Below are 26,759 nucleotides of genomic sequence, written 5' to 3' on the forward strand. Positions count from 1 at the left end.
CCAAACATAAATACAGTACCTTCGATCGGGAACTGTTGGCGCTTTACCTGGCTATGAAGCACTTCTGCCATTTCCTAGAGAGACGGCAGGTCATTGCGTTCATCAATCACAAAACGCCTCACCTTCGCCCCGTCGAAAATATTGGACCCATGGATGGCGGGACAACAACGACATCTGTTCTTTCATCTCAGAGTTCACCTCGGACATTCAGCATGTGTCGGGGAAAGACAACATCATTGCAGATGCCCTCTCCAACCCGGAGATTAGCTCCATCACAGGGGACCTTGCCTTGAACACTTTGGCCAAGGCCCAGCAAGAGGATGCATAGGTGAAAGCTTCCCGGACCACAAAAAACAGAAACGGGCCCAGATAGGACTACCCTACTCTGTGACATTTCCACAGAGTACCCACATCATAGTGCGAAAGAGTTTTCGACCACGTTCACGGACTGTTGCATGCCTCAATACGCATTACAGTCAAACTTATAGCATCCAAATACGTCTGGTATGGGTTGAAAAAACATGTTCCACAGTGGGCAAAGACTTGTCTGGCTTGTCGAACAGCCAAAGTCCATAAGCACACCAAGGGCGCAGTGCAGCATTTCCCTCCCACTACCCAGAGGTTCCAATATATCCACATCGATGTTGTTGGACCTTGCCCATGTCATGTGGCCACATATACCTTCTCACCATTACAACTGAGACTTGTGCCAGGACATTTTTATCTACCTGGGTGGTACATTTTGGAGTACCCGTGCATATCATCTCCGACAGAGGTGCACAGTTTACTTCCACATGTTGGGCTGCACTGTCCCGCCTCTGCGTCACACAACTCCATTTCCCCACATCCTACCATTCGCAAGCCAATGGGCTAGTGGAGCGCTTTCACAGGCACCTAAAGCAGGCTCTGCGAGCCCATCTCACAGGCCCGCAGTGGGTGGACACACTGTCCTGGGTGATGCTCGGAATACAGACTGCTCCAAAAGAGGGCTTGCAGACTTCATCAGCTGAGCTGGTTTATGGCACACCTGTTAGTTCCAGCCAACATTCCACCCCTGCCTGACAGTGACGATTTCACGGCATCAGAAGAACGCCAAAGCTTGCACCACCTTCTGGGGGCATCGGCCCCAGTCCCAGCCACAAGACATGACTCACCACCCATGCACATCCTGGCGGATCTCAACTTGGCACCTTCCGTGTTTGTCCGGCGCCCGACAGAGGGGACACAGCTACAGTATCCCTACATTAGACCATACAAAGTGCTAAAAAATGATGAATCCACCCTACTGTTGGACACTGGGGGAAAATACGAGCTGTACACAAGGGACCGGCTCAAACCTGCCCACGTGGAAACTGCCGAGCCAGTGCCGTTTCCAACGCTGCGTTGCCGTGATTGCCCCCCAAAAAAACCTAAGACTCAGACTATTGTACTGGGGATGATTCTGGGGGTGAGGGCTTCACGTTCGTATCGTCCCTATAATGCTGGCCAACCATGAGTCACGGGGGCCCGCACTGAGATGGCGTTGGACCCCCCCCCCCCCCCCCCACCTCAGAGATGAAGCCCGCGGGCTGAGCAACGCATCGGGAGTGTTATGACGTCATGTCTGGTTTTGGAACATCCAAACCAGAAGTGACTGAAAAAGTGGTCTAAAGCGAGATTAAAACAATTCTTTGCAGCTCTGCATTATAAAATAGGGAGAGTGATCTAAAAAATGGATCGTACAGTCAAATCAAATGGCCCACTTTCCATGGGTGGAAGTGTGCTCGAAGCATATATGTCCTCACTCACACTGGAGAGATGAGCTGTGAACCCCAAAATAAACCAGAGGTGTACAAGCTGCTTTTGGTTTATGGTATCTGGTGCTTCAGTAATGCCACAGTACAAACTGAGTTTTTTGTTAAGCAGTTCTAAAGGACACCATATCCCCAAATCCAGAATACTTGCAACTGTGGTTGATTGTCTCATCAGCCATTCGTAGGGGAAGGCATGCACTAAAAGAAAAGTACAAGGTGCAGATCCACTTGACTGATGCATAACCATGCTGGGTCTGTAGATGCTTGCGACAAGTGTTCAAATTATAAGACAAGCTTCCCCTCCCGACACCTTTTGCCTTTAAGAAACCAATGCTTTTTAATGGGATCATGTTGTTCACCTTCATCACTGCATAGGGATTAAATGAGACCCTCGGCCTTAGTACTTAAGAACATGCAACTATAATTCTGGCCCTGCACTGTTCTGGAGGAACTAGATGCATTTGCATAGATGTTCAGCATAGCCATGCTTTCAGTGAGGTGGTCAGGAAGGCACTGTGTTTGTGCATTTCTATGGTCTTATTTGAAGGCTCTAAAAGCCCCTCCCCCCCCACCCCCTCCCCAGCTGACACTTGCAGGATAAGTGTCATGCAGCAGTCCGAGAAGTCAATTCTAGATGCACACCTGATCAGGGCTGTCTGCAGTTCTCAGCACTGGCCCTGGATCGTATCTCTGACAGGGCCCATCTGACCCTTCCGAGTACGATTGAATTGAGTTCTGATTAAGATAAATTAGAAATGGAAAATTAGCCATCTTGCCAGCTTCCACTGTGACAGAACATACAAGGGCAAATAGACTATTTCTCAGGGTCTCAGGTCAAACTGCAGAAAGCCCTGCAATTTAATCGATTTCTTCAGATTTGGGCATGCTACGGTATCGAAAATAACTATGAAAAAAGCAGAGCCAGAAACAAGAGACGAAGCCGCAGCAGCACAAAGATTAGGAGTGGCGTGGCATATAACATGTTATACCTCTGTGGTCCTATTCACCATCATCTACGATAGTACATTTTGCGGAGAAGAGAGGGAAAGAAAAATGAAGGATTAGTTCACCGACAGGTGACGGGACTTCACAAACCCTACGATGAACGAATGACAGAGGAAGCAATGATCCAAGCAAAATGGGAAGAGGTGGCAGCGGGACAAGGCAGGAAGAAAACAAACAGAAGGGAGGGGACTGGAGAGGAAAAGGTGCCTTGTATACTGAACGCTCTTTATTTGGAATACATTCTCATCATATTAAAACATCTATTTGAAAAAGAATGAAAAAAAAACCCATCCTGGACAATCCTGTAAAAGAATGTGTTTGACAAGGCTTCCTCATTAATAAAAATTCTTCACGATAAGGATGCCTGCCCTGGTTTGGACACATTCCAACCTCCATCTGCCCTGTCTGCACACTCCCTTCAGTTGTGGCCTAGGACGCCCAGCCTCAGAGCATCTCGCTTTTCCCAAGGCAAATGGCAAATAAACAGTTGCTCTGCTTCCAACCCTGTCAAAAAATGATTCTCCCCATTACTCCGCCCAATCCCTTCCCTGTCCTCTCCTGTCCCCCTCTTTCACCCAGCTAACCCACCTAGCAACCGACTTGAAGCAGATTAATCTTTGGTCCCTGAAGACACAATAAGAGAGTTGACAAACTATTTCGGGGTTACATGCTGAAAAAAAAGAAAATGATCACTGCAATTTTTGGCATGTGTTTTTGCTTCATCTAAACCCAACACCATCAGTTGAAAACATGACAGAGAGGATACCATGTCTTAAATCGCACAGCATAAGTTAGAGAGCAGGCAGCATCATTAAATGCAGGCCATGGGCTAGGGAGCAGCCCAGAGTTACAATGATACCCACAAGGTGCCTACCTTGGACTCCACATCGGCATTGTGGTCATTCTGCAGAAGCAGTGCTGCAGCTTTCGTGTCATCCTTGCGGGCAGCAATGTGCAGGGCCGGTAAGCGAACCTTCCCCTTCGTGTCATTCTCCAGCAGCAGCGAGACCACTTGGTCGTGGCCTTGTTGCAACGCCACGGCCAATGGCGTAAACCCATCCTGCACAGGAAAGTGAAATGTTGGTGATCATGGGCCTACAGGTCCCTCCTTTACTCAGAGAACTGTGCCTTAGAGGCATAAAGCATAGAACAGATTCTTCTGCCTAACCCATCTATTCTGACAATTTTGGGCTTGCCCAATTGCCTCCATTGGGTCCACAAGCTCTTCCTATCCATAAATCTGTCCAAATGTGACAGAATATATAGAGGTGTTTGGGAGATAAATTGAGAAAGGTTTGTTGGAGCAGGTCACACACAAACACTTTAAAACACAGAATTTTTGCAGGAGCTTTTGTAAGAGGGCTCAGATTAATGATGGACTGTCATTTGCAAAAGGCAACAAATGTAACAACAGGCAGTAGCAGCTTTGTCTGGAAAACAGAACTTACTGTCTGGAGGGTCATGTGATCTTTGCAGGTAGAGAACAGAAAAAAAAACAGGCTCTGCTCTCAGAGAGGAGGGAGTGAGAGAGAGAGAGAGACACACACACACAGACATCAGTTCCAGAGGGACAAGCTGGCAAGGTTTGGAAGACGGCCTGGTCAAAGGAGAGGATTGGCTGTCCGGTGTTTCCCTTGGAATAGGTAAAACAGAAAGGAACTCTGTGGTGACCTGAAAGAAGAAAAAAACTCTCTCTCTGAGAACCAACAAGAACCCTCCTGAGTGGTAACCATTTACCACTCAGCACCAAAGCCTGGTGAACTTTATTAATGTTGGCTTCTGTGCACAGTACAAAAATTGCCTTCAACCAGTGATATTGGACAGTGAACCGGGAAGCTTTGCTGAACTTACACACACATTGCAATGTGTGCTTGGAGTTAGAAGGGGGTTAAGTGGGTTGAGTGAGTCAATAGAGATAAGTTAGGGTTTGATTCTATTTTTATGTTCAAATATAATTGAAAGCAACTTTTGTTTAAGTGACCCTTTGTCATGGTGCATGTCTGTTGCTGCTGGGTTTTGGGGTCCTTTGGACACGTAACAGTCTTTTGAACATTGCAATTGTACCCACTTCTACAGTTTCCACCATGCAGCTTATTTCAGATTTGGGCCACCCTCTAAATCTTTTGAATTTTTCTCCCCTCACTCTAAACCTTTGCCTTCTATGTCTAGAGGCATCTACTGTGAGATTTCACTTTATTCATGCCCCTCATTTTATAAATCTTGAGATCGTGCAACTATCTAATTTTGAGATAAGTACATTTTTATGGGGTAGTTAGATAAATACATGAAGAATTTTTAAAAATTAAAGGTTATAGTGGTACGTTTGGATGAACTAGGAAAGAATTAAGTTAACTCTAGACTAAGTTGGTCAAGAGATCAGTTTTGGTATCTTTCCATGTAAATCTGTGTAACCTCCCCATTCATCTGCATATTGCGACTTCACTCTGCAGGCATCTGCCATGGCTGTAAAGCCAACTATGTTCTTTATCGTGTACAGACATAAACTCTCCCCAGTACTCCAGATGTGGTCTCATCAAAGCTTGTAAAATAATAGCAAGACTTCTTCCTTCCTCTTTTGCCAATCGAATGCAATAAAACCAGAATTTTGCTAAAAGTCACACAGGAGACTACAGACACTAGAATCTGATGCTAAGCACATTCTGCTAGAGTGCCTCGGTGGGCCGAGCAGCATCAGTGGGTGGGAAAGAATGGACGAGGAAAAGAAAAGTCTTAATGAAGGGTTTCAGGCTGAAATGTAAACCGTTCCTTTTCTCGCGCTAATGCTGCTTTCCCATATTAACTTTTGTGCTTTGATTTCAAGTTCCTTTGAATAATTGATCGGTATTAAAAAAAATTCCTTATTTCTATTTTACTGACCAAAACAAATAACCACACTCCATCAGCCAACTTTTACAGGTTCTTGGAGCACACACCAAATTCCAGAGCATCCAAACAGTTTAGGAAGCATCCATGGAAAAGCAAAAAGGTTTCAGATTGAAAACCTTTCATTGAGGATAGCAAGAATTGCAAGAAATTGAGAGAAGGCCGAATAAAAAGGGGCAGCACAGTTGGGGTGTAGCGGTTAGCGCAACGCCTTTACAGCGCCAGCGATCAGGACCAGACTGGGGTTCGAATCCTGTGCTGTCTGTGAGGAGTTTGTACATTTTCCTCATATCTGTGTGGGTTTTCTCATGGGGCTATGGTTTCCTCCCACCATTCAAAACCTACCAGGGGTGTAGATTAATGGGGTGTAAATAGGACTCATGGACCAAAATGGCTGTTACCATGCTGTATGTATTATGTATGTCTAAATTTAAATTTAAAAGGGGGGAAAGGGAGGGAAGGAGTGGCAGGTGAACACAGTGGGGGGGGGGGGAAGAAATGGGGAAATAGAGATGAAAGGAGGAATGGGGAAGAATTGAGCAAACAATAAGATGCTAGCGGGTCTCAACGAGCCAGGTAGCATCTGTGGAGAGAAACGGTCAGTCAATATTTTGCGTAGGGACCTTTTATTGATGTTAAAGTTGAAAGGGATATTAAATACATCAAGGGGTAAATGACAGAAAAAAAGAAGTTTGGGAGGGGGTAAAAGGTGAAAGAGTAATGGACAGAAGGTGGGAGAGGTAGAGAGAAAGGTTGAGGAAGAGATAATTGAGGAGAGGGTGGGGTAAACTTAAGGGGAAAGTAAGAACAGGAGTAGGTAAAGAAGGAATGGAAAGAGTGGAACCTGATGGAGGTGGGGGTTACCTAAACTTTGATGTTCCTGCCATTGGGTTTAAGGCTGTCAAGGAGGAATATTATGTGCTGTTCCCCAAGTTTGCATTTGGCTTCACCCCAGCAATAGATACGACCAAGAATAGGCATGTCTTTGTAGGAATGGTGAAGGGAAATTAAATGGCTGCTATTGCAAGTTCTAGCAGATGTTTGACACTACAGTATGTTTTCAGTATCCTTTTGTCTGCCACTTAATTGCATGCCTTTTGAAAATCCAAATATACTGCTTGTTAAGAACTAAATAAAAAACAGAAAAAAAACTCCAGTGTGATATTGTATTTTTCTTTGTTAAAATCTTTTTGACTTTGTCTAATCACAATATAACTTTCCAGCCATCACATCCTACACAATAAATTTCAGCATTTCTCCAATGACCAATATCATCTATGAATATCAGTTATGACATTTGTTATCTTATATCTTAGGACAGTCCTATGATATTATAGAAATTTGGAAGATTTTCGGAAGACAACCCTTCCAAGGGACCAAACAAGACAATTATTTCCTGTATCTTTGGAAACGTGCTTTTTTCTAGTATTTTGGTCAACTCGTATTGATGGAAAAGAATGGAGCTAATCTTTGCATAAAGTTCAATTAGATAAGGAGAACGGGCACAATCCGACACATGCTTGGGTATTCAGGGTCAGGTTGTCAGAAAACTTGGCTCAAATCAAGCGTACTTCACATCCTGGGCACCCCAATGAAAAATGAAAATGACCAGAGCTCATTCACTGAATCAGGCAGGACAATTTGCCAGAAGGCATTTTAAAAAGCACATGATCCTGGGCTTTATGAAGGGGCTAAAGAGTACAAAGGATAGAAATTATGCTAAATCTATATAAAACATTATTTCATCTCCAGCTGAAAAATCGTGTTCAAATTCATGCATCAGGCTTCAGTCAGGATGTAAGAGTACAGAAAATATGCACTGGAATGGTTCCAGGAATCAGAGTAAATCTTATCAAATTATTAAAGCACAGACATCTGTACTGGCACTTGTAGAGCAATCCCATTCCCCTGCTCTTCAATCACTGCCCTTAACATTGTTTTCCTTTGTGCCAATCCAACACACTCTTTTGGAAAAAATGGCATGGAAAATGAACTGCAAATAGATGAGAGAAGCCAGGATTGTTCTCCCGAGCACAGAGAAACCTGGTGGGAGATATGGTTGAGATTTCTATCCCTGCATTCGGATAGAACAAATATCCAAGTGCTGAAGGGCCGATAAGGATTGGCCATAGATTTAAAGTGGTTATCGGAGGTGGTTAAAGAGAAAACCTCTTTTCCCATGCAAATTTCAGCTGCGATTTTAAGTGTACCATCTGATAATGTGGTGGAACCAGATTGAAAATGTAAATTCAAAAGAAATAAATTTGAGAGAATGGGAAACGAGCAGATGTGACAAACAGCTCTGCATGCCTTTTTGTTGGCTCTGTGGAGCAATCCATGTGACCAGTCTACACAGGCAAGGCTCTTCAACTCTTCCTCTGCTACACTGACAAATATTTTGAATCTACTAAATTAAAAGATCCAGTGTGGCCCTCCAGGACAAATAGGTTATGCTCACATATCTTTTTGTGATAAATGTGCCCAATACTGAAGACAAAAAGAATGATATTGTAAAGTTACCTCAGTTGCAATGCTCTGACTTGCCCCATTGTCAAGAAGGAACTTTACAACTTCCAGATGATTCTCTTGAGCAGCCATGTATAAAGGAGTGAAGCCATTCTGTAAAAGATAATAAATCCAGATAATTGAGGCCAGTGTTCTGACATTAATATTATTTTTTTTCTTCTAGCTTATTATTTAACCACGTCCCTTTGTGCTCTCCATTGTGTGAAGGACATCATATTCAAATCAAAACTGTAATTTTAATACAGGCAATGCCCGACTGATAATGGGAGTTCCGTTCCAGCACTCCCATTGTAAGTTTAAAAAATTCATAACTCAAGAAAGAATATTGCACTTAACATTTTTTACAATTAAATGCTGAAATCAACGTGTTGAAATATTGAATGCAGCGACTGCGAGTGTCGTTGAGTCAGCATCGCGTAAGAATATGTTGTATGCTACTCCTGCATCATGTGGCTATCGCCCAGAAACGCGTGAGAGTAGCGCAGGGACACACTGGAACTCAAAATTGAAGGTACGGTTTTGAACCATTGTAACTCTAAAATTCGTAACTCCGACCATCATAAATTGGGGTCTATCTTATAGCCTCTGCACTAGAGAAGTGAACTCATTTTCTCTTTTACGTAAAGCCAAACCTTTCATTAATAGAAAGTTAAATATCGGATTGTGAATGTTTAAGTCAATCAAATGCATTCTGAGCCTCAATTCGATTCAAAAAACATTTGCTTTGAACTAATCTTGTGAAACTGAGGCTCCTCATTAAGTATTTATTGCACTAAGAAAGACACAGACAAACTTATCTCAAGATCGAGCGTTACCCATGTCCTCAGAGCTTCTTAAATAAATCAAATTATTGGATGGTGGCAGAGTAGGTTTTGGAGACAATAACTTTCTACCTTGGCCAGTAAAAGTGCCTTAAAACATGCAGTCAAGACATTACTTTTTAAAGTCTATTGATATTTTAACTTCCCAGCAAGGACAACACTGTAGGACAACGATGAAGAAAGGTAATGAGAGTGTCTCAGGAAAGTGTGGAGTGCGCAAATATCATAATGTTCGAGAAATAGTCAGTAGCAAAGTTGATGACGTCAAATAGCTATAAGAATAATAGGGTTGTAAAAGTTGGTGCTTTTAATTTCTGTCATATTGCCTGGAACTTTCACGGTGCAAAAGGTTTGGATTCAGCAGTGTGCCCAGGAAAGTTCCCTCAAGCACTAGACAGAGGGCAACACTTGGACCTCAGATGAGGAAATAAGGCAAGGCAAGTGACTGAGCACTTGGTGGCAGAGCACTTTGGGACCCAGTGACTATAATTCTATAAGTTTTAAAACATTTCTGCCAGTGGTTCTCAAATTTTTTCTTTCCACTCACATACCATTTTAAGTAATCCCTATGTCATAAGTGCTCTGTGATTAGTAAGGGGTTGCTTAAAGTGGTATGTGGGTGGAAAGAAAAAGTTTGAAAGCCGCTGTTTTAATCGTCCCTCATTGACTCGTTATGTGCACGGTTTCATCACTCCAAAGGAAATGGGCCAATGACAATTTTTCTCAAGCCAAATATTTCAGTAACAATTGAGTCTAGAGCAGTGATTCTCAACCTTCCCTTCCCACTCATGCCGCCCCAACTCTACAATCCTAAACTCTCTTTATCTGCACACAGCATTCATAAATGGCAGAGGAGTGAAGGCAAAATTGGAAATAAATGGGTACATTCTGACAGCCATCACAGAGAGAAAGTTGCAAGATGCTCTGGGGTTTCTGACATTTCAGAGGATTAAAGCAAATTGAAAAAAGAGGAGCCATAGGGTCTGTATATAGGGTGAGATAATGAAAATGAAACTGCCTCAGAGCTTTAGATGTAGAATCAATTATGTTGATATAAAAATAATCAGGGTTAAGAAGTCACTTGGTGGGCATTCCCCAATTACGCTGATGGACAGAATATACATCAAGAAATAACTGAGGGCTTGTATGCAAGGTTCTGCAATAATCAAAGGGCAATTTTAATTATCATATAGATTGGACAAACTAAAATGGCAAGGATAGCCTTGAGGATAAATTCATAGAGTGCATTCAACATGTTGAGGAACCAATCAGGAAGAAGGATAGTTTAGATCAGGCACTATGGAAATTCATGAATGATCTTGTGGTAAATGTTCCCCTCAGAAAGAGTGATTGCAGTACAATGGAATTACAACATTCTGTTCATGGGTGAGAAAGACAGATTTGAATCGAGGGTCCAAAAGTGAAGCAAAAACAATCACGAGTATGGAAGCTGGCGAAATAGACGGCAAAAAGAGTTCAAATTGTATGACATGTGGTCGCTGCATTAATGGAGATCATTCATACGTACTGATGAGGAAGAAAGACAATGAGATAGATATACCATCCATGGTTAACTTAGAAAGTTGGCATCAAATCAAAAATATGCAGTATTATGTGGATTAGTGGCATGCCAGTGGATTGAGGACATTTTTAAGAAACCAGCTATAGATGAATAAAAATTCTGGAAAGGGGAGAAGATAGAAAATTAAACACCTCACTGACAAAAGGCAAAGGAGGAAAAACCCAACACCCAACCCCAACCAACCAATTTTCCCCTGCAACCGCTGCAACTGTGTCTGCCTGTCCCGCATCGGACTTGTCAGCCACAAACGAGCCTGCAGCTGACGTGGACATTTACCCCCTCCATAAATCTTCGTCCGCGAAGCCAAGCCAAAGCAAATAATATGAAACTAGACAATAAGAGCTTCTGCAGTTATGTAAAAGGGAATGAGTGGTTGATGTAACAATGAGCTTTTTAGAGAATAAGCCTGGGGAATTAATAATGGGAAACTGAAAAATAACAGAGATTCTAAATCATTATTTTGGATTGGTCTACACTAAAAACATTTTGGATTGGTCTACACTAAAAACATTTCAATAATAGTCATGGAGAATATACTGAGAATCAAGCAAGGATATAATGCTGAGGCTTTATAAGGCATTGTTGAGACCATTTTATGAGCAGTTTTGGGCCCCATATCTAAGGAAGGTTGTGGTGATATGAGAGAGGGTCCAGAGGAGATTTACAAGACTGATCCTGGGGATGAGAGGGTATGGGAAGCATTTGATGATTATGGGCCTGTACTCACTGGAGTTTGGAAGGATGAAGGGAGGGTAAGATGAGTTCTCATTGAAACCTGCCAGATATTGAAAGGGTTAGATAGAGTGGACGTGGAGAAGGTGTTTCCAGCAGTGGGAGAGCTTTGGACCAGAGGGTACAATCTCAGAATAAAAGAATGTCTCTTTAGAACAGATACGAGGCAAAATTTGACTTCAATCAAAGCATCTGCAGACTTTAGTGTTTCACTCAACCCTGAATACTTATTCCTTTTCTCTTAATTATAATATTTACTGCCCTTTTTTAATCTCATCATGGGATCTTAATCATACTTAATTTGTGTTAGTGTGTTTTATTCAACTGGGAATGCTGTAGGAAGTAAGACTTTCACTGTATCAGTAAATTGTGCTCATGTATATGACAATACACACATTCACTCAATTTTCATGAAATGTTCACTGTTGGGAAAAGGTTGAAGAATAACTGGCAAATTTGGAATATTATTCTCATTAAATAAGGCTTCATTACACCATTAGTTCGATTGTACTGAAGCTTGTGCGAGGATGGAAACTAGTTAATAACACTGCCTCTGCTGTATTCTGTAACCAGAAAATATTTTCTGCTTTCACTATATCGAGAGCCTCAATGACTCTACTTGCTGGCTCTGGACCCGAATTTTCATTGAATCATATAAGTGCAGTCACACAGAATTATAATGGGCTTTTTCTGCCCACCTTGTCCATGCAGACCATGGTCCCCATTGATTATCCCAATCCTTTCCATACCTCAAGCCCAAAATGTTGGTTAGATATCGTTATCTTTGCTACATAAAGGACACTGTTTGACCTGCTGAGTTTCTCCAGCATTGTGTTTTTACTTAATTACTTCAAACCCATTTGCTTTACCATCCAAGTATCTCTTCAAATGCCTTCCAAATGTTTTGTCTTTCAAATGAAGTGGGGTTTTTTTTAACCCCTTTTCATAGTCAACCTTTGGCTTGAAATATAATGATAATAACCTATTTTAGTGCCAGACGAGAGATGAACTCAAGCTTTCTGTAAAAAAAAAGTCTTTTTATCTCACAAGTTGTGAGCATCAAAACTCATTGTAATTGCCAGAGCGAAAAACCCAGATTCTGGATAAGAGCCTCAATGACTTCAGTTGTTGGCACTGTATTAGATAATGCAACTCCTGCATAGGATCATGTAGAATGGATCTGCTCACAGGATCAGATTGCTTGCCCAGAGTGTGAATGATCACATGACTCGTGCAGCCAGTACAAATTTAGTTCTTCACATCCATTTTCAAATCCCTGGCACACATCTCTTTCAGCCTTTCCATACATTTACATTTTAAGTATGTTTTATAATGCTCACAATTAAACTTGACTCACTCACATTGCCACTTGGGCTTGTGTGGTCATTCTGGTTTCACCTGAGTGTCTTGGCTTGATGGCAAAAATTCAGCTTGGAAAAGCACCTCCAATATTTGAAATAAATTTGTTCTCTCTCATGAAAGGACAACTTTAAATCATGTCAATTTAAAAGTTATGCAGAAAGACCAAATAAATCATTGGAAAATCACAATTTCTCAATATTCTACAAATCACAGCAGTTACCAATCAGATTTTAATACAAATAAATCCAGATATTTCACTTATGAATGAGTGGACGCGTGCACGCACACACATTTTTACGGGTGAACATTACGGCAAAAATTTTACCTGTGACTGGGCATTGATATTTGCACCATTTGTTACCAGGACATGGACAACCTCTGCTTGTCCAGCTAACGAGGCAATATGTAGGGCGGTATTTCCTTTCTGAAAGTAAGAAGGAAAGGCATATCAGCAATTGTAGATGCAAATGTTATGAACTCAGATCAGAGAAAAACTGTAGTGACAGTAGATCAGTGAATGACATTACATTGCAGGCACTTGGCTGGTTTACTAGATCTGTGGTGGACTAAACAATAACAATAGATTGTTATGATTACAATTATAACAGTTATATACAATTAAAATATACGGTCCTTTGAATTTGTTGGACTTTTCAATTTTATCACAGCTGATCTGTATCTTAATTCACACTTACCTTTCAAAGGAACAAATCCCTTTGACAGTTTTACCTATCAAAAAACCTTATCGTTTTAAAATCTCCAAGCAATTATACAATCCTTAATGTCATTGGTGTGAAGTATAGTGGAATCTATTAAAATTGTAATGGAAAAAAATCTACTAAGCAAATGTATTGTACAGCAAACAGTAAGATGCCAAAAAATGAAAAGCTGCACATGATCAATATTATTGAATGATTTGAATCCATATCAGAAAGGGTGGATGAATAATGTTGTTGATATAATGCATTTAAGTTTGATAAATTAGCACAAGGTGAATTTATAACTGAGAACAGGACACATGGAGTCAGGGAGCAGGTACCTGAATGTCTATCGAGATTGTTGCAAAACACAAAACAGAAAATAGCATGAAAAAGACTGGAAGGAAGAGCAAAATGGTGGCCTTCTGGGAATGATGCTGGGGCCATTCATTAACATGATCCTTATTAATGTCTAAATTAGAAACCAGAAGTATAGTTTCTAAATTTATAGACTAAATTTGGAAATATGGTTATGATGAGGCAAGATCATGCCTTAAAACATGGAAGAATATGGAGCCATGATGTTGTGCCAAACTGTAACATACAAGATGGCAATAATAAGCTTGCATAATGGTTGATTAACTTTTAAATTAATTCCTGTTTTCGATTGTCGTGGATGGGGTGTTTCAGTGTGGATTAGGATGGCCACATTTGACTATAAGTGGAACAGAGTAACAAGGAGTTCAGGAGTACGAGAGCATCGTCACTGAATGAAGCGAGATAGGTTCTCAAGATCAAAACTGAACAAAGAAATGGGAGTTCATTTCTAGATCTGAAGCAGCACAGTTGTACCAACTTTCACAGCATCTCATTTGACCATACTTGTAATGCTCAGTGTAATCCACATCACAAATGATGAGCAAAAGGGTGGCCTGTTGAGAATGGTGCTGAGAATACTATTCATCACGAAGAGAGATTCCCGAACGTGCAAAGAGTTTCATATACATAATACTAGAGCTAGGATGGTGCAACATCGTGGGCCCAAACTGTCCCTGGCAAGACTTATTGATTCTGCAAGGGAGGTTGGTCAAGAAGGTTCAGTTGCTCAGTATTAAGGATGAAGTAGTAAATTGGTGTTGGTGCTGTGCAATTGCTTTGTCAAAGGAGGTGTAATACACTCCTTCTGCCCGGTAGCCTACAGGTCGCCCTTAGGCCAGGAGTAGTATCTGTTTAACCTTCCAATCAGGGCCACATGAAGTCATGGATTGCAGATGGCGGGTGATTTTACAAGCAAATTCTACAAATTGGAATTTATGGTTGTAAAACTAAAAATGCTGGGCAGATGAATCTGCTGATCAATGGCTAGGGTTACCCGTCCAATATGGACACTGCAACTGAAGAGGGCAACAGGAAACCATTTCAGTATTTTTCCCTTGTATAATCATGAACTCAACATTGACTACAGTCTCAGCTCAAAGAAGGGGCCTTCACTGAAGGAGCACAGGGGAGGCAACAACTACAATTCAGAGGGTCAGAGATCATGGAGAGATATGATTGCCCATGCTGAATGGCAAGGCACTTGAATATATGCGTACATTGTAATACACGTTGGTTTTGTAGAAGAAGCCAGAGGGTGGTTGTAGAGGATAGCCTCTCTAACTAGAGGCCTGTGACCAGTGGTGTGCCCATTGTTTATCATCTATATCAAAGATCAGGCTGATAAATTGGCTCAGCAAATTTGCCGATGATACTAAGACGGGGGGTAGTGGGCAGTGAGGAAGACTTTCAAAGCTTCCAGAGGGATCTGGACCAGCTGGAAAAATGGGCTGCTGAGTGACAGATGGAATTTAATGTGGACAAGCATGAGGGGCTGTACTTTGGGAGGACAAATGAGGATAGGACTTACACGGTAAATGGTAGGGAACTGTGGAGTGCAGCAAAACAGAGGGATCAGCCAGTACAGACATGCAATTCCTTGAAAGTGGCATCAAAGGATGGTAAAAAGAAATTTGGTATGTTGGCCTTCATAATTCAAAGTATTGAGTACAAGAGTTGAAATGTTATGTTGAAGTTGGATAAGACATTGATGAGGCCTAATCTGGAGTTTTGTGCAGCTTTGGCTGTCTATCTACAGATAGGATCAGCTGATGATTGAATGGTGGGGCATGAATAGCCAATTTCTGTTCCTTTGTCCTTATGGTCTGGTATCAATAAGATTAAAAGAGTCCAGATAAAATTCACAAAAATATTGCTGGATGTTGAACAGCTCAGATATAGGGAAAGGTTGAATAGGTAAGGACTTTATTCCCTGGAGCATCAGAGATACACAGAATTATGTGGGGTATAGTAAGGCTAAATGCAAGAAGGCTTTTTCCACTGAGGTTGAGTGTGACAAGAACTAGAGGGCATGGGTTAAAGGAGAGATGTGAAATTTTTAAGGGAAGCATTAGGGGGAAAATTCTTCACTTAGAAGGTGGTGAGATTGTGGAACAAGCTGCAGATGCTGGTTTGATTTTGGCATTTAAGAGAAGGATAGGTACATGGATAGGAGGGGCATGGAAGGATGGAACTAAGTCAAATAATTGTTTGGCACAGTCTAGATGGGATGAAGAGTCTCTCTGTCTCTGCTGTAATGGTCAATGGTTCCATGTCTCTAATTGTCCTAACAGCCTTGAAATGACCTCAGAGGCAGCTGTCTTGCCATGACCTCCAGATCATAATTGGATTTCCAATTCACTGAATTTGATTTTTGAACTCTGCACAAAAGTACACTTACTTGAGCCAATTGCTGTATTCTGTCCTAACATTTTTTTCCTCAAATTTCTTACTTCTAATTTCTGATTTAACTCTTAATGTATTTTAGTGTTCCCTTTTTCTGTGGGGTCTCTTGCACTTTCCTCAGTCTCTTATTGTAGCTGCAATATTTGAAGAAATGTCAGAGGATACCGGGGCTTGAATGTTGAGGAGGGTGGCCTTTATTCTTCATTATCCACCTGTCACATGGTGACATCATCCTTCACCCAAATGAGATCAACCATAAATGAATACTCAGCAACTAACTCCACCTCCCCATGATATTTTTCAATCCTTCCATGACCTTTTTTCCTGTCAGATGGTTCATGTGACGTCTTACATGACACACAATTGAAGTAAGTATTTGGACAGCCAATATTTATGTCTTTCACCAGAAATTAATCACTTTCTGGCCACAATAGCAGACTTTACCAGATTGCCTGTAACTTTGGTTTCCCAGTGAGCCCCGATCCAAACTGAGAATGCCATTTTCAATACAATACTCAATATAGCTTTCATAACATCACTGCCTTCATCCCATCAATAGCTCATCTGCTGCTCAAACTCTTATGTCATTCCCTCCTCCAAACTTGACTATTCCAGTGCTTCCTTGGCCGTTCTCCCACCATTCATAAACTCCATCTCATCCAAATATCTCACATCTCATAATTTCAGCTGACCTCTTGCTTTTATACTTAGTGGGCTCTGTTAGGTCCATTGCCGAACACCTGCATTCCCAGTGGTCAACCACTTCAATTGCTCTCACTGTTCCCACACAGACATTTCTATCTATTGACAAGCTGATGCCAAACCTAAACTTGAGGAATACAGCATTTTCCTCCTTAAACTCAACGGCATGAACATCAATTTTTCTGAATTTAGTTGAAACCCACCTCTGCCTGGTTCCACTGTCTCTCGTTCTTAACTCTCCCCTCTCCCCTTGATCTCTATCCATCTTTCCACATCTCACATTTTGTTCAATATCTAATCACTTCTTGGCTCCTCCCCAGGTTGCTTCCCCTTCTAATCCTAATATCAGCTCCTTTTTACTTTAGTCTTGAAAAAGGGTCCCGAGTCGTAATGCTGACTGATCAATTCTACCCATACATACTGTCTGATTCACTGAATCCCTCCAGCTTCACATTATTTCCTTCTTGGTGTCCCAAACCATAATTTTTTTGTTTACTTGGGATATTCATTATTTTAGTCTCAATGTGAACATCCTACTGTAAAATGTCCATTGCTACAACTCCAATCTCTTGAACTACCAGCTGTCATGGATCAAGGTCCTATCTGCACCTTTAATCAAGCTTTTCTTCACCACTTCCACTATCAGCTCCTTTCACTCAGTGTTCATTTTATTTGATCATGCCTCCTTTGCAACTGCTCCTATTTTAAGGATTTAAAAAATTTAAAAAAATATATAGACCTACAGCAGGGTAACAGACCATCTTGGCCCACGAGCTCATGCCACACAATTGAACGGTGAGAGGAAGCTGGAGACCCCGGAGGAGAAACCCTCGCAGACACGGGGAGAGCAAGCAGACAATGTAGGATTTGTACCCCAGTCCTGAACGCTGTCGCTGTCACAGTGTTGCGCTAACCGCTACATTAACCATGTCATTTTGATACACTGATTAATGTCTTAAATATTTTTATTTGCAATGGTAGAGATGTGGCATTTAAAGAAAAATTCAAATTGAGGGGTAAAAGAGCAGAGAACAAAAATAAGAGGAGGCACAGCCAGTAGTGGATTATTAAGTGCTGATTTTGCCCTTCCAGCTGAATCCTGTCCTTGTATTCCTCAGTTATCTCTCTTTTTCATGCCTTGGCGAAAGTCCCCTCCCAACATGAAAAATGGAAGGATCATGCAGAGCCATGAAATGGAAAAAATGATTTTAAAGGTTAAAAAAGTGTGAAGAGAAAGGGTAAAATGAGTGAAAGGGAACATAAGAGCGACACCGGAAATAACGTGGGTGAGAATGCAATGAAGCAGATAAGAGGCTGTTTCCATTATAGCTAATAATGATTTTACTCTTCAATAAATGAACTCTTGCACTCCTGCATGAATCGTGTGTTAAGCTGGCCATCTTCCTGCCTTATAGGCTGACCAGATGTGCAGCCTATTTGATGACTCACACAGTATATTTGGGGAAACATATTTCAGTACGTTATTAAGTCAGTTTTCAAGATGATGAAACTAAGGTAGTCGTGACCTCCAACCTGTTTTTTTTTCTTTTTAATTTTTGGGTTAAGAAGTGTAAGGTAAAAACATCAAGAGATGGGACCGGAGAAGGAGTCACGCAGTACTAAGGAGTAACAGAATGCAGATGTGACCTTGTCCACTCAAGATAAGCTTTGCACCAACAAGAATGATGTGCAGCAGACTAAGAGAAGGATAGCAACAGTTTATTCATTGGACAATGTAACGGTATGATAATTTACTAAGTACGTATCCTGAGGTATAAAAAAAACACCACTTGCTGATAACAGCAGAATGCGCCTTCTCCAACTAACACTGTTAGTTGCAAGTATTACAATCCGGTAATAAAGAACAAAGAACCTTGATTTCGACTCAGTCTGGTGTCTGATTCACTCATTCATGAACAAAGCAGACCTAACAGAAGTGAGAAGTGAAGGTTTTTTTAATTTTTTTTAAATAAATAATTTTTTTTAACTCTTTTTGTTTTCTGATTGTAATTGAGAGGGAATTAGGAGGGTTTTTTTTCTCTCCTTTTTTTCTCTCTTTTTTTGGGGGGGGTTTCTCTTTTTTCTTTCTTTTTTAATAGGATGATGTCACAGAAGATAATAAGTCAAATAAGGGAGGGGTGGATGAAGAGGAAGATGAGGAGAAAGGTGATAAGAAGAAAGAGAAGAAAACTAAGTACAAATACATTGAGAGAGAAGAGTTTAATAAAATTAAGTTAATTTCAATAGAGAATTTTGAAGATGTTATAAATGAAGAATATGGAGAATTTTATAAGAATTTGAACTTTTTTTTCTTTTTTATATAAGGGGAGGGGAAGGGAATAAAAAGTTTATCTGATTGTTTTTCTAAGGGATGTTTTTGTTCTCTCGATGAATTATAAAGGAAACGGTATTAATGGAAATTCTGTATTTATGTATTATTAATTATGATTTTTTGTATAACAGATATGTGATTGATATATGATTTTAATATTTGAACTTAGTTTTAAAGTGGATTTCATTTGTTAAATACATGTATTATGTTTGATTTAAATATATGTTTAAGGGTATTATTTTAGTATTGATTTTTTTTGTTGTTAGTAATTTTTTTTGTTGTTAAGTTTTATCCTTTTTTTTGTAAGTGGGGTTTTATCTATTTTATTTACAACATTGTTAATTAATTCTTCACTCTTTATTTTGGGGGAGGGTTGGACTAATTTTAAATTAGACGATTAATGTTGTGTTATAATTAGTGGGGGGGGTTAATTTGTGTAGTTTAATGATGTAGTATTCTAATTTTTATTATCTTATTTTTTATTATTTCTTTAAATGTAATTTTTATTTTATTCATGTCATAAAATTTTAAATAAAGTTTAAAAAAAAAAGATGATGAAACTTGAGATTGGCCATTTTGTGAAAAATAATGGGACATTTTAGTCTCACATTGGGACCAAAAATGATGCGGAAATTCGATCATTAAAACAACATAGGCTTTTATCATCTCACAACAAGACCGCAGAATAAGGGAGGGGTGGATAAAAACAGTCATGGTCTCAGCCCTCCATATTTTCATTGAATTACTGCTACTGTTTACTATGGGTGTAGTTGAGCTTGTTTTCCCCTATCATATATGGATACTTCGAGCTCAGGTTCACAGCTGAAAGACAGGTCGTGTGGCTATAGGAGCACAGGAGGCGGCAACATCAGAGGAGATCCACAGCCGCTCGATGGCTTTGAAGTAATCTTCTTTTGCTTCTCTTTCTTGTTTTAATAATAGTACTGAATTATTTGATGACTCTTTATTTGCTTTTGCAGGGGAAGCGAAGGAAGAATTTTTGAGTATTTTGTGCATGTGACAAGTCTTGAATTTTTCCAAGGTTTATGGTCATTTGTACTTCCTGCTCCTACATGTTATTCTGGTCAAACAACATCTCCACTAACATACACCTAATGGATTCCAGTCCTCCTGGAAACCAACAATATAAGCAAATTTTCCTCTCGTGGAAATATCCTTATGACATTGAGAATCAACTTCAATGGGAATACACAGAATCTATATTGAAGGGGGGAAAATCATTTCTAGATGTTTCAGAGCACATCAGAAGGAATTGATCACATTCAACACTTCGCTCCAAATATGATCAACAAAAAAAAAAACTCTGTCACCTTTTGTATTTCCTCTTCCCCATATGGCATCAGGGTGTGACTGCGATGCACTGCTGCAGTAGTAAGCAGACACAAAACTCAAGAAAGAACAGGCTTTATTCATTTAAAAGTTTCTGCTACAGTCGTAGCTGTACTGGTAACTCCAGAGTGACTGGCTCAGGATTATAACCCGGGTGTTTGATTGACAGCCGGCCAGGTGTGGTCTGTCCTCCAGTTATCTTCCTGCAGGTACAGAGATCGCCCCCTGCAGTGGGCTAGTGGTGTATCACCACAGACTGTGATCACCATTTCATCAGTCTGCAAAGTGATTTCATTTATACTGAAGAAGGTAGCCAACATCTTAATGGACTCCCACCACTCTGAAGACAATCTCTTCTCACTCCTATCTTCAAGTAGAAGCCTGAAAACCAGCACCTCAAGTCTCAAGAACATTTTCTTTCCAACAGTTATCAGACTCTTGAACCTCCCCTCGAAACACTAATCAGTGACTGCTCTGACAGCACAAAAAGACAGTCTGCAGTTTTGTAAATCATTCTTTTTGCAAGAGGATTATTGTGAATATTTATTATTTATCTTATGCATTTATTGCCTCTTTTAATTGAATTGAATTCATTTCCCATCATAGTTTTTCTTTACAAGTACTGTACCTGTTTGGCTGCAGCACAAAATAGAATTTTGATGGCACAATGGATACGACAATATCAAATTGTCCCCGATCATATCTATCCAAGTCTGCAGTCTGGCAGGAATATGGGGACAGAGTCAGGTATTGTCAGTTTACTTGTCCATAGATCATTCTACAAACATTTCAGTGTATCCTTTTACATCTAATTCCACTGACCAAATAGGAAATGGGGACCTTGCCTGAATGTTTTGTTGTTGATAATGTAATGTTTCTTTGAAGATCAACTCCAACGTTAATTGTCACTCAATAGATTCAACAATTGAAACATTATTAAATGAGTTTTAAAGGCAAGTTGCTTTCCCAAATGCTGCAAAAGAGTGTTCCAAGTTTTAAAGTTCGTTCAATGTTCAAATGTATTGTTAGTGTACATACATGATGGCACAGTTGGTTAGGGGTGGCATGTAGCGATTCGCGCAACGCCTTTACAACACCAGCAATCGGGACCGGGGTTTGAACCCCACTCTGTCCCGTAAGGAGTTAATACGTTCTCCCCGTGTCTGCATGGGGTTTTTCCTGGGGGTCCCACTGCTCAAAGCTACTGGGGGGGGAGTAGGTTAAATTGGGCGGCATGGACTCATGGGCCAAAATGGCCAGTTACCATGCTCCATGTCTAAATTTAAAAATTTTAAATGACATTTTAATTCTCTGAGATTTTTTTTCTTTTTCCTGCAGGCAAGGCAGAATTTCTATTTATTGGTAACTTTAAACTGTATAAAAGAGGAAAGATGAGCATATAAAAGTGAGACATGAGGGCAAAGGTTAACATTCAAATGTTAACAAACTGCAAATACAGGAAAATAGATTTCGGCATTCTTCTCACTGATGAAGACATGTGTCCAAACATAAAACTGATCAACCTTTGTCCAAGGCAGGTATATTGTAATGAGTTATGTACTTTGTGCCTTACTGTAGAAACATTGAATGGTTGCAGCAGAGTAAAAGGCCATTCAGCCCATTGAGTCAATGCCAACTCACATTCCAAATCCTCCTCTGCAGCCCTGCAAATTTTTGTTCAGCATCTATTTATCCAATTCCATCTTTAAGGTCACAGTGGAACCTGCCTCCAACATAGCTGCACTGTTACTTTCAGTTCTTGTTTCTATCACTCAAGGGCTGCGTGCTATCTTTTTTCTTTTAGGCCTAATTCATTTCATGCAATATCCCCATTAATCTTCATTATGAATTGCAAACACTCATTTGATTTACTCCTTATCATCCTCCTTTTTAGGATTTTTCTGCATACCAATGTATTGGAAACATGGAGCTGCTGTTCACAAGGATACCTGAAAGTGCTGAAGTGATGTCAATAACCAATAACCATCCTTCTATTTTCCTGACAACAGGGAAATAACCTGATTATGATGAATTATAGATGCAAGCTAGAGATTGAATCATTCATGCCACAGTGAACAGTTAAAGAACTGAGTCATATCCTCACCTTTGTTGCTGCATCAACATTGGCACCCAGCTGAATCAGTTCCGAAACAACCCCTATATGTCCTTCCTTTGAAGCAAGATGGAGAGCATTCAACCCATTCTGAAAAAGAACAGAGAGAAGAGTATGGTGACCACAGGCATTGTGGATAAATATGTATCACAAGAGTGGCTACTGTAAAATACCCTTTGCTGCAGGCAATTGGCTAAAGAATCAAAGTGGAGTTGATGGGAATCTGAGGGAGAATAACTGTTAAAGGAACATATAAGAGGGAGAGGATGGACTGATGGGATTTGTCCTGCTAATGACCAGGTTATCTTGATGGGCCAAGTTATAAGATGATAACATTTCTCCACGGGTTCAGGCAAAAATGTTGTTTAATACTTTCAGCAATTTATTGCGAGATGTTTTGCACATGTACAATAAGTGTTGTTTGTTATTTTACACTTCAAGGCACTCAAAGTTCATGTTTTAGCACAATATCTATTATAAGTGCCTAACCTTTTATCTGGGATTCCGAACATTGGCAACCTCCCAAAACCTGGCACTTTTTTTGCAAATGAAAATGCCCGACCACCTTGCTCTTGGCCTGCATCGCCTGTCCATCCCAGCCATCCGTTACAACCCCTCCAGCCCCCGGCGGTCCATATGTCAGCCCCCGCCCATCTATTGGTTGCAGTCCCCCCATCGGCCGTCTGTCAATCACCCCCCCGCCCCCACAATGTCCCTGTCCATCCGTCAGCACCTCCCCCCAGCTGCCCCCACCCCATCTAACTCCCGATACAGAAGCAGGGGTGCAGTATTGCCAAGCCCGGAATTAACAATCATGAGCCTCTGAACCTTTTAGAAACACCTCTTGACTTCTTGTTATAAACCTTAATGATCTTGTATCAATTTGCAGGTGATTGAAAGAAATATTTTATGTGCCTATCTTTGTCAAAGGATAATGCTGAAATCTTGAAAACTTTTAAATATTTAGTTTATTTGCTTCTAAACTTCCTTTTTTTAACCATGTGGAAAACATCTATCCAAGGAATAACATCATGAGATACAATCTAGATAAATAGAGTGGGCCAAATACCAAGGGAGAATATTGGCAGAGATAGTTCAAGCAGATTATTTAAAGCAGTGGTTTTCAAACTTATCCCCTCAACTCACATTCTACCTTAAGCAATCCCTATGCAATCAGGGCTCTGTGATTAGTAAGGGATTGCTTAAGGTGATATGTGAGTGGGAAGAAAAAGTTTGAAAACCATTGTTTTAATCATTCCTCATTGACTCGTTATGTGCACGGTTTCATAACTCCAAAGGAAATGGGCCAATGACAATTTTTCTCAAGCAAAATATTTCAGTAACAATTGGGTCTAGAGCAGTGATTCTTGACCTTCCCTTCCCACTCACATACCACCTTAAGCAACCGCTTACTCATCGCAGAGCACTGATGGCATAAGGTGGAATGTGAGTTTAGGGGGCCAGTTTGAAAACCACTGAGTTAATGCAATGCCTTTAAAGTCTGCCACGGACTCGCAGCTTGATACAATGCTCAATGCTATTTTTCTGTTGCACAAAAAGCAAAATACTGTGAATGATATGCCAGCCAAGCAGCATCTGTGGTGTGTAAGGCGAAGGTTTCAGATCAAAGCTGGGACAAACAAAGACTGAGGGATTTAGAGAAGAAAATTCAGTGAGTCGGACATAGGTAATTGTGTCAGCCAAGGGTATCATGAGTTATGAAACCAGGATGGGTGAATGATATTAAGACAGACCAATTTAACCTGATTGAATGTTTGAATAGGCTTGAGAACTTTTCTTATGGATCTAGCCAAGGGAAATGCAGAATTTGTGAACTTTTGGTCTTGGAACCCACAGACACGGGGAGAACAAACAAACTCCTTACAGACAGCGCCGGGTTTGAGCCCCGGTCGCTGGTGCTGTAACAGCATTGCGCTATCTGCTATGCTAACCATGCCGCCTTGAGGAGCACTAAATATTAATTTGGTTTACATTGGTGTATTTAAGTATGCAGGGATAAAGGTATAAACAGCAATGAGTACAAAACACCATTTGACTGACAGTTGTTAAGCTTTTGGTCCAAATCCTATTAGTGTAAAAGGAGTGACATCATTATATTCTTCAAACTTCATGCCCTTGATTCTCCATCATATAATGTCTTTCTTCGTGACCTTTATATAGCTTTGAAAACATTCAACTTATTTCTGTCCTGACTGCTCACCACAAGCACCTTCACTTTTGCCCAAACCTGGAAGAACATGGGATCTCTCTGATGCATAGAAATCTCAGAGAATTACATGGGAAAATGATAAATTCTAAATGAGAGGTGAAATGGATAATTACAATTCTTCTCATCATGCAGATGTCACTACCAAAGCTGCCTTCATCTTAATTCCATCAGGCCACCTCGAAAACAAACTTGGGAATTAAATATTCTTAATCGGTACTGAAGTAGAATTAAATGCAAGCTACACTCTGAAGGAACAGGTAGGTTTCTTTCACAAAGCTATTGATTAACTATTTAGATTTTTTTTAATGCAACTGAAATTTTATATTTTTAAACTAAGTTTTGAAAATGCAAGGACTGGATTTAAGTTCCTATTTCTTGCCTGTTGGTCTCAGCTTCTTAGATCATCAGTCAATTGGCAGAACTAATATGATAATGAATGAGAATGAGCGTTTATTAATCATGGGCTTCAGCACAATATGCAGATGAACCTGGAGCAGCATGCAAAATACACCAGTGATTGCTAAGTATCGATTAACTGCTATGCAAGAATATAGATAATGATAAGAGGATAGATAAATAGTCACAATTGCAGTTACTGCAAAGAAAATGTGATGTTTCAATTGTGCAGACAGATATTTAGTGGTCCTGCAGCAGTGTTCTGGTACCATGGGGAAGTACCAGAAGCCAAAATGTGGAGGAGCCTGATAGATATTGGTAAAACAAAATATTCTTGAAACTAGAAGTGCCAGATCCAAGGTGCTTAGGCAGACTGGATCTATAATTTGGCTGGGTGATATGGGTCTACGGGATGCTTTCCTGACAGGAAGTCTGCAACTAGCGATGAACTGAATTTCATGACTTGTTCATGACAATACATTCTGATTCTGATCTACTGCAGAGATCAGTGCTAGGGTCTTTGTTATTTGTCACAGATATACTGAATAAACGGATGAGAATATCTGAATCCATTATGTAAGTTTGCTGATGACATAAAATTGGCAGATGGTGAGTTATGTTAAAGTTTACTCTCATCTGAATGGACATATATGACCAGACAAAATGGCATTTATCTGCATCATGTATGGTGCACACCACATTCAGAGTGAATAATGGTGTGAATTGATACAGAAGGACTTGGATCAGCTGGAGTGGTGGTTGTGAGGTAACGTATTTGTGTCACCAAATACAGGCTAAGCATGTGCAGTAAACATCAGAGTCCTTAGACCACTCTCTGGGAAAAGCAGTTCCTCCCCATCTCCGTCCTAAATCTACTACATTGGATCTTGATGCTTCGTCCCCTAGTTCTGGTCTCCCCCAACAATGGAAGCAACTTACCTACTTTTACCTTATCTAGGCCTTTCTTAATTTTGTATATTTCTACAAGATCCCTTCTCATTCTTCTAAATTCGAGTAAATATAGCCCGAGATGACTGAATCTCTCCTGTTGCAGTAAGCTGCAGCTGAAATTCTTGGCAGAGGTGGATAGGGTAGTGAAGACAGAATTTAGCTTGCTTCACAATTGGGAGCTTGAGTACAAGAGTTGGACATCATAATGCCACTCTACAAGACACACTTGGAAGATTGTGTGCATTTCTGGTCACCAGAAAGGATGTTTTTTTTCTTTGGCTTGGCTTCGCGGACGAAGATTTATGGAGGGGGTAAAAAAGTCCACGTCAGCTGCAGGCTCGTTTGTGGCTGACCAGTCCGATGCGGGACAGGCAGACACGATTGCAGCGGTTGCAAGGGAAAATTGGTTGGTTGGGGTTGGGTGTTGGGTTTTTCCTCCTTTGCCTTTTGTCAGTGAGGTGGGCTCTGCGGTCTTCTTCAAAGGAGGCTGCTGCCCGCCAAA

At 40.6% G+C, this 26,759-nt stretch overlaps 1 protein-coding gene across 15 annotated transcripts in view; it reads right to left on the reverse strand.

Annotated features, from left to right (window-relative positions):
* LOC138744480 (ankyrin-3-like) overlaps positions 1 to 26,759 on the reverse strand; it is a 666,186-nt gene that overhangs the window by 205,577 nt on the left and 433,850 nt on the right. For all 15 annotated transcript variants that reach the window (XM_069900721.1, XM_069900714.1, XM_069900719.1 and 12 more), the window contains exons 3-6: positions 22,672 to 22,770; positions 13,030 to 13,128; positions 8,202 to 8,300; positions 3,673 to 3,858 (exon numbers count right to left, since the gene is read on the reverse strand). In XM_069900721.1, the coding sequence (XP_069756822.1) occupies positions 3,673 to 3,858; positions 8,202 to 8,300; positions 13,030 to 13,128; positions 22,672 to 22,770 (483 nt within the window). The remainder of the gene's footprint in view (positions 1 to 3,672; positions 3,859 to 8,201; positions 8,301 to 13,029; positions 13,129 to 22,671; positions 22,771 to 26,759) is intronic.

Source organism: Narcine bancroftii, chromosome 10, assembly GCF_036971445.1.
Source record: "Narcine bancroftii isolate sNarBan1 chromosome 10, sNarBan1.hap1, whole genome shotgun sequence".
Classification (NCBI taxonomy): Eukaryota; Metazoa; Chordata; class Chondrichthyes; order Torpediniformes; family Narcinidae; genus Narcine; species Narcine bancroftii.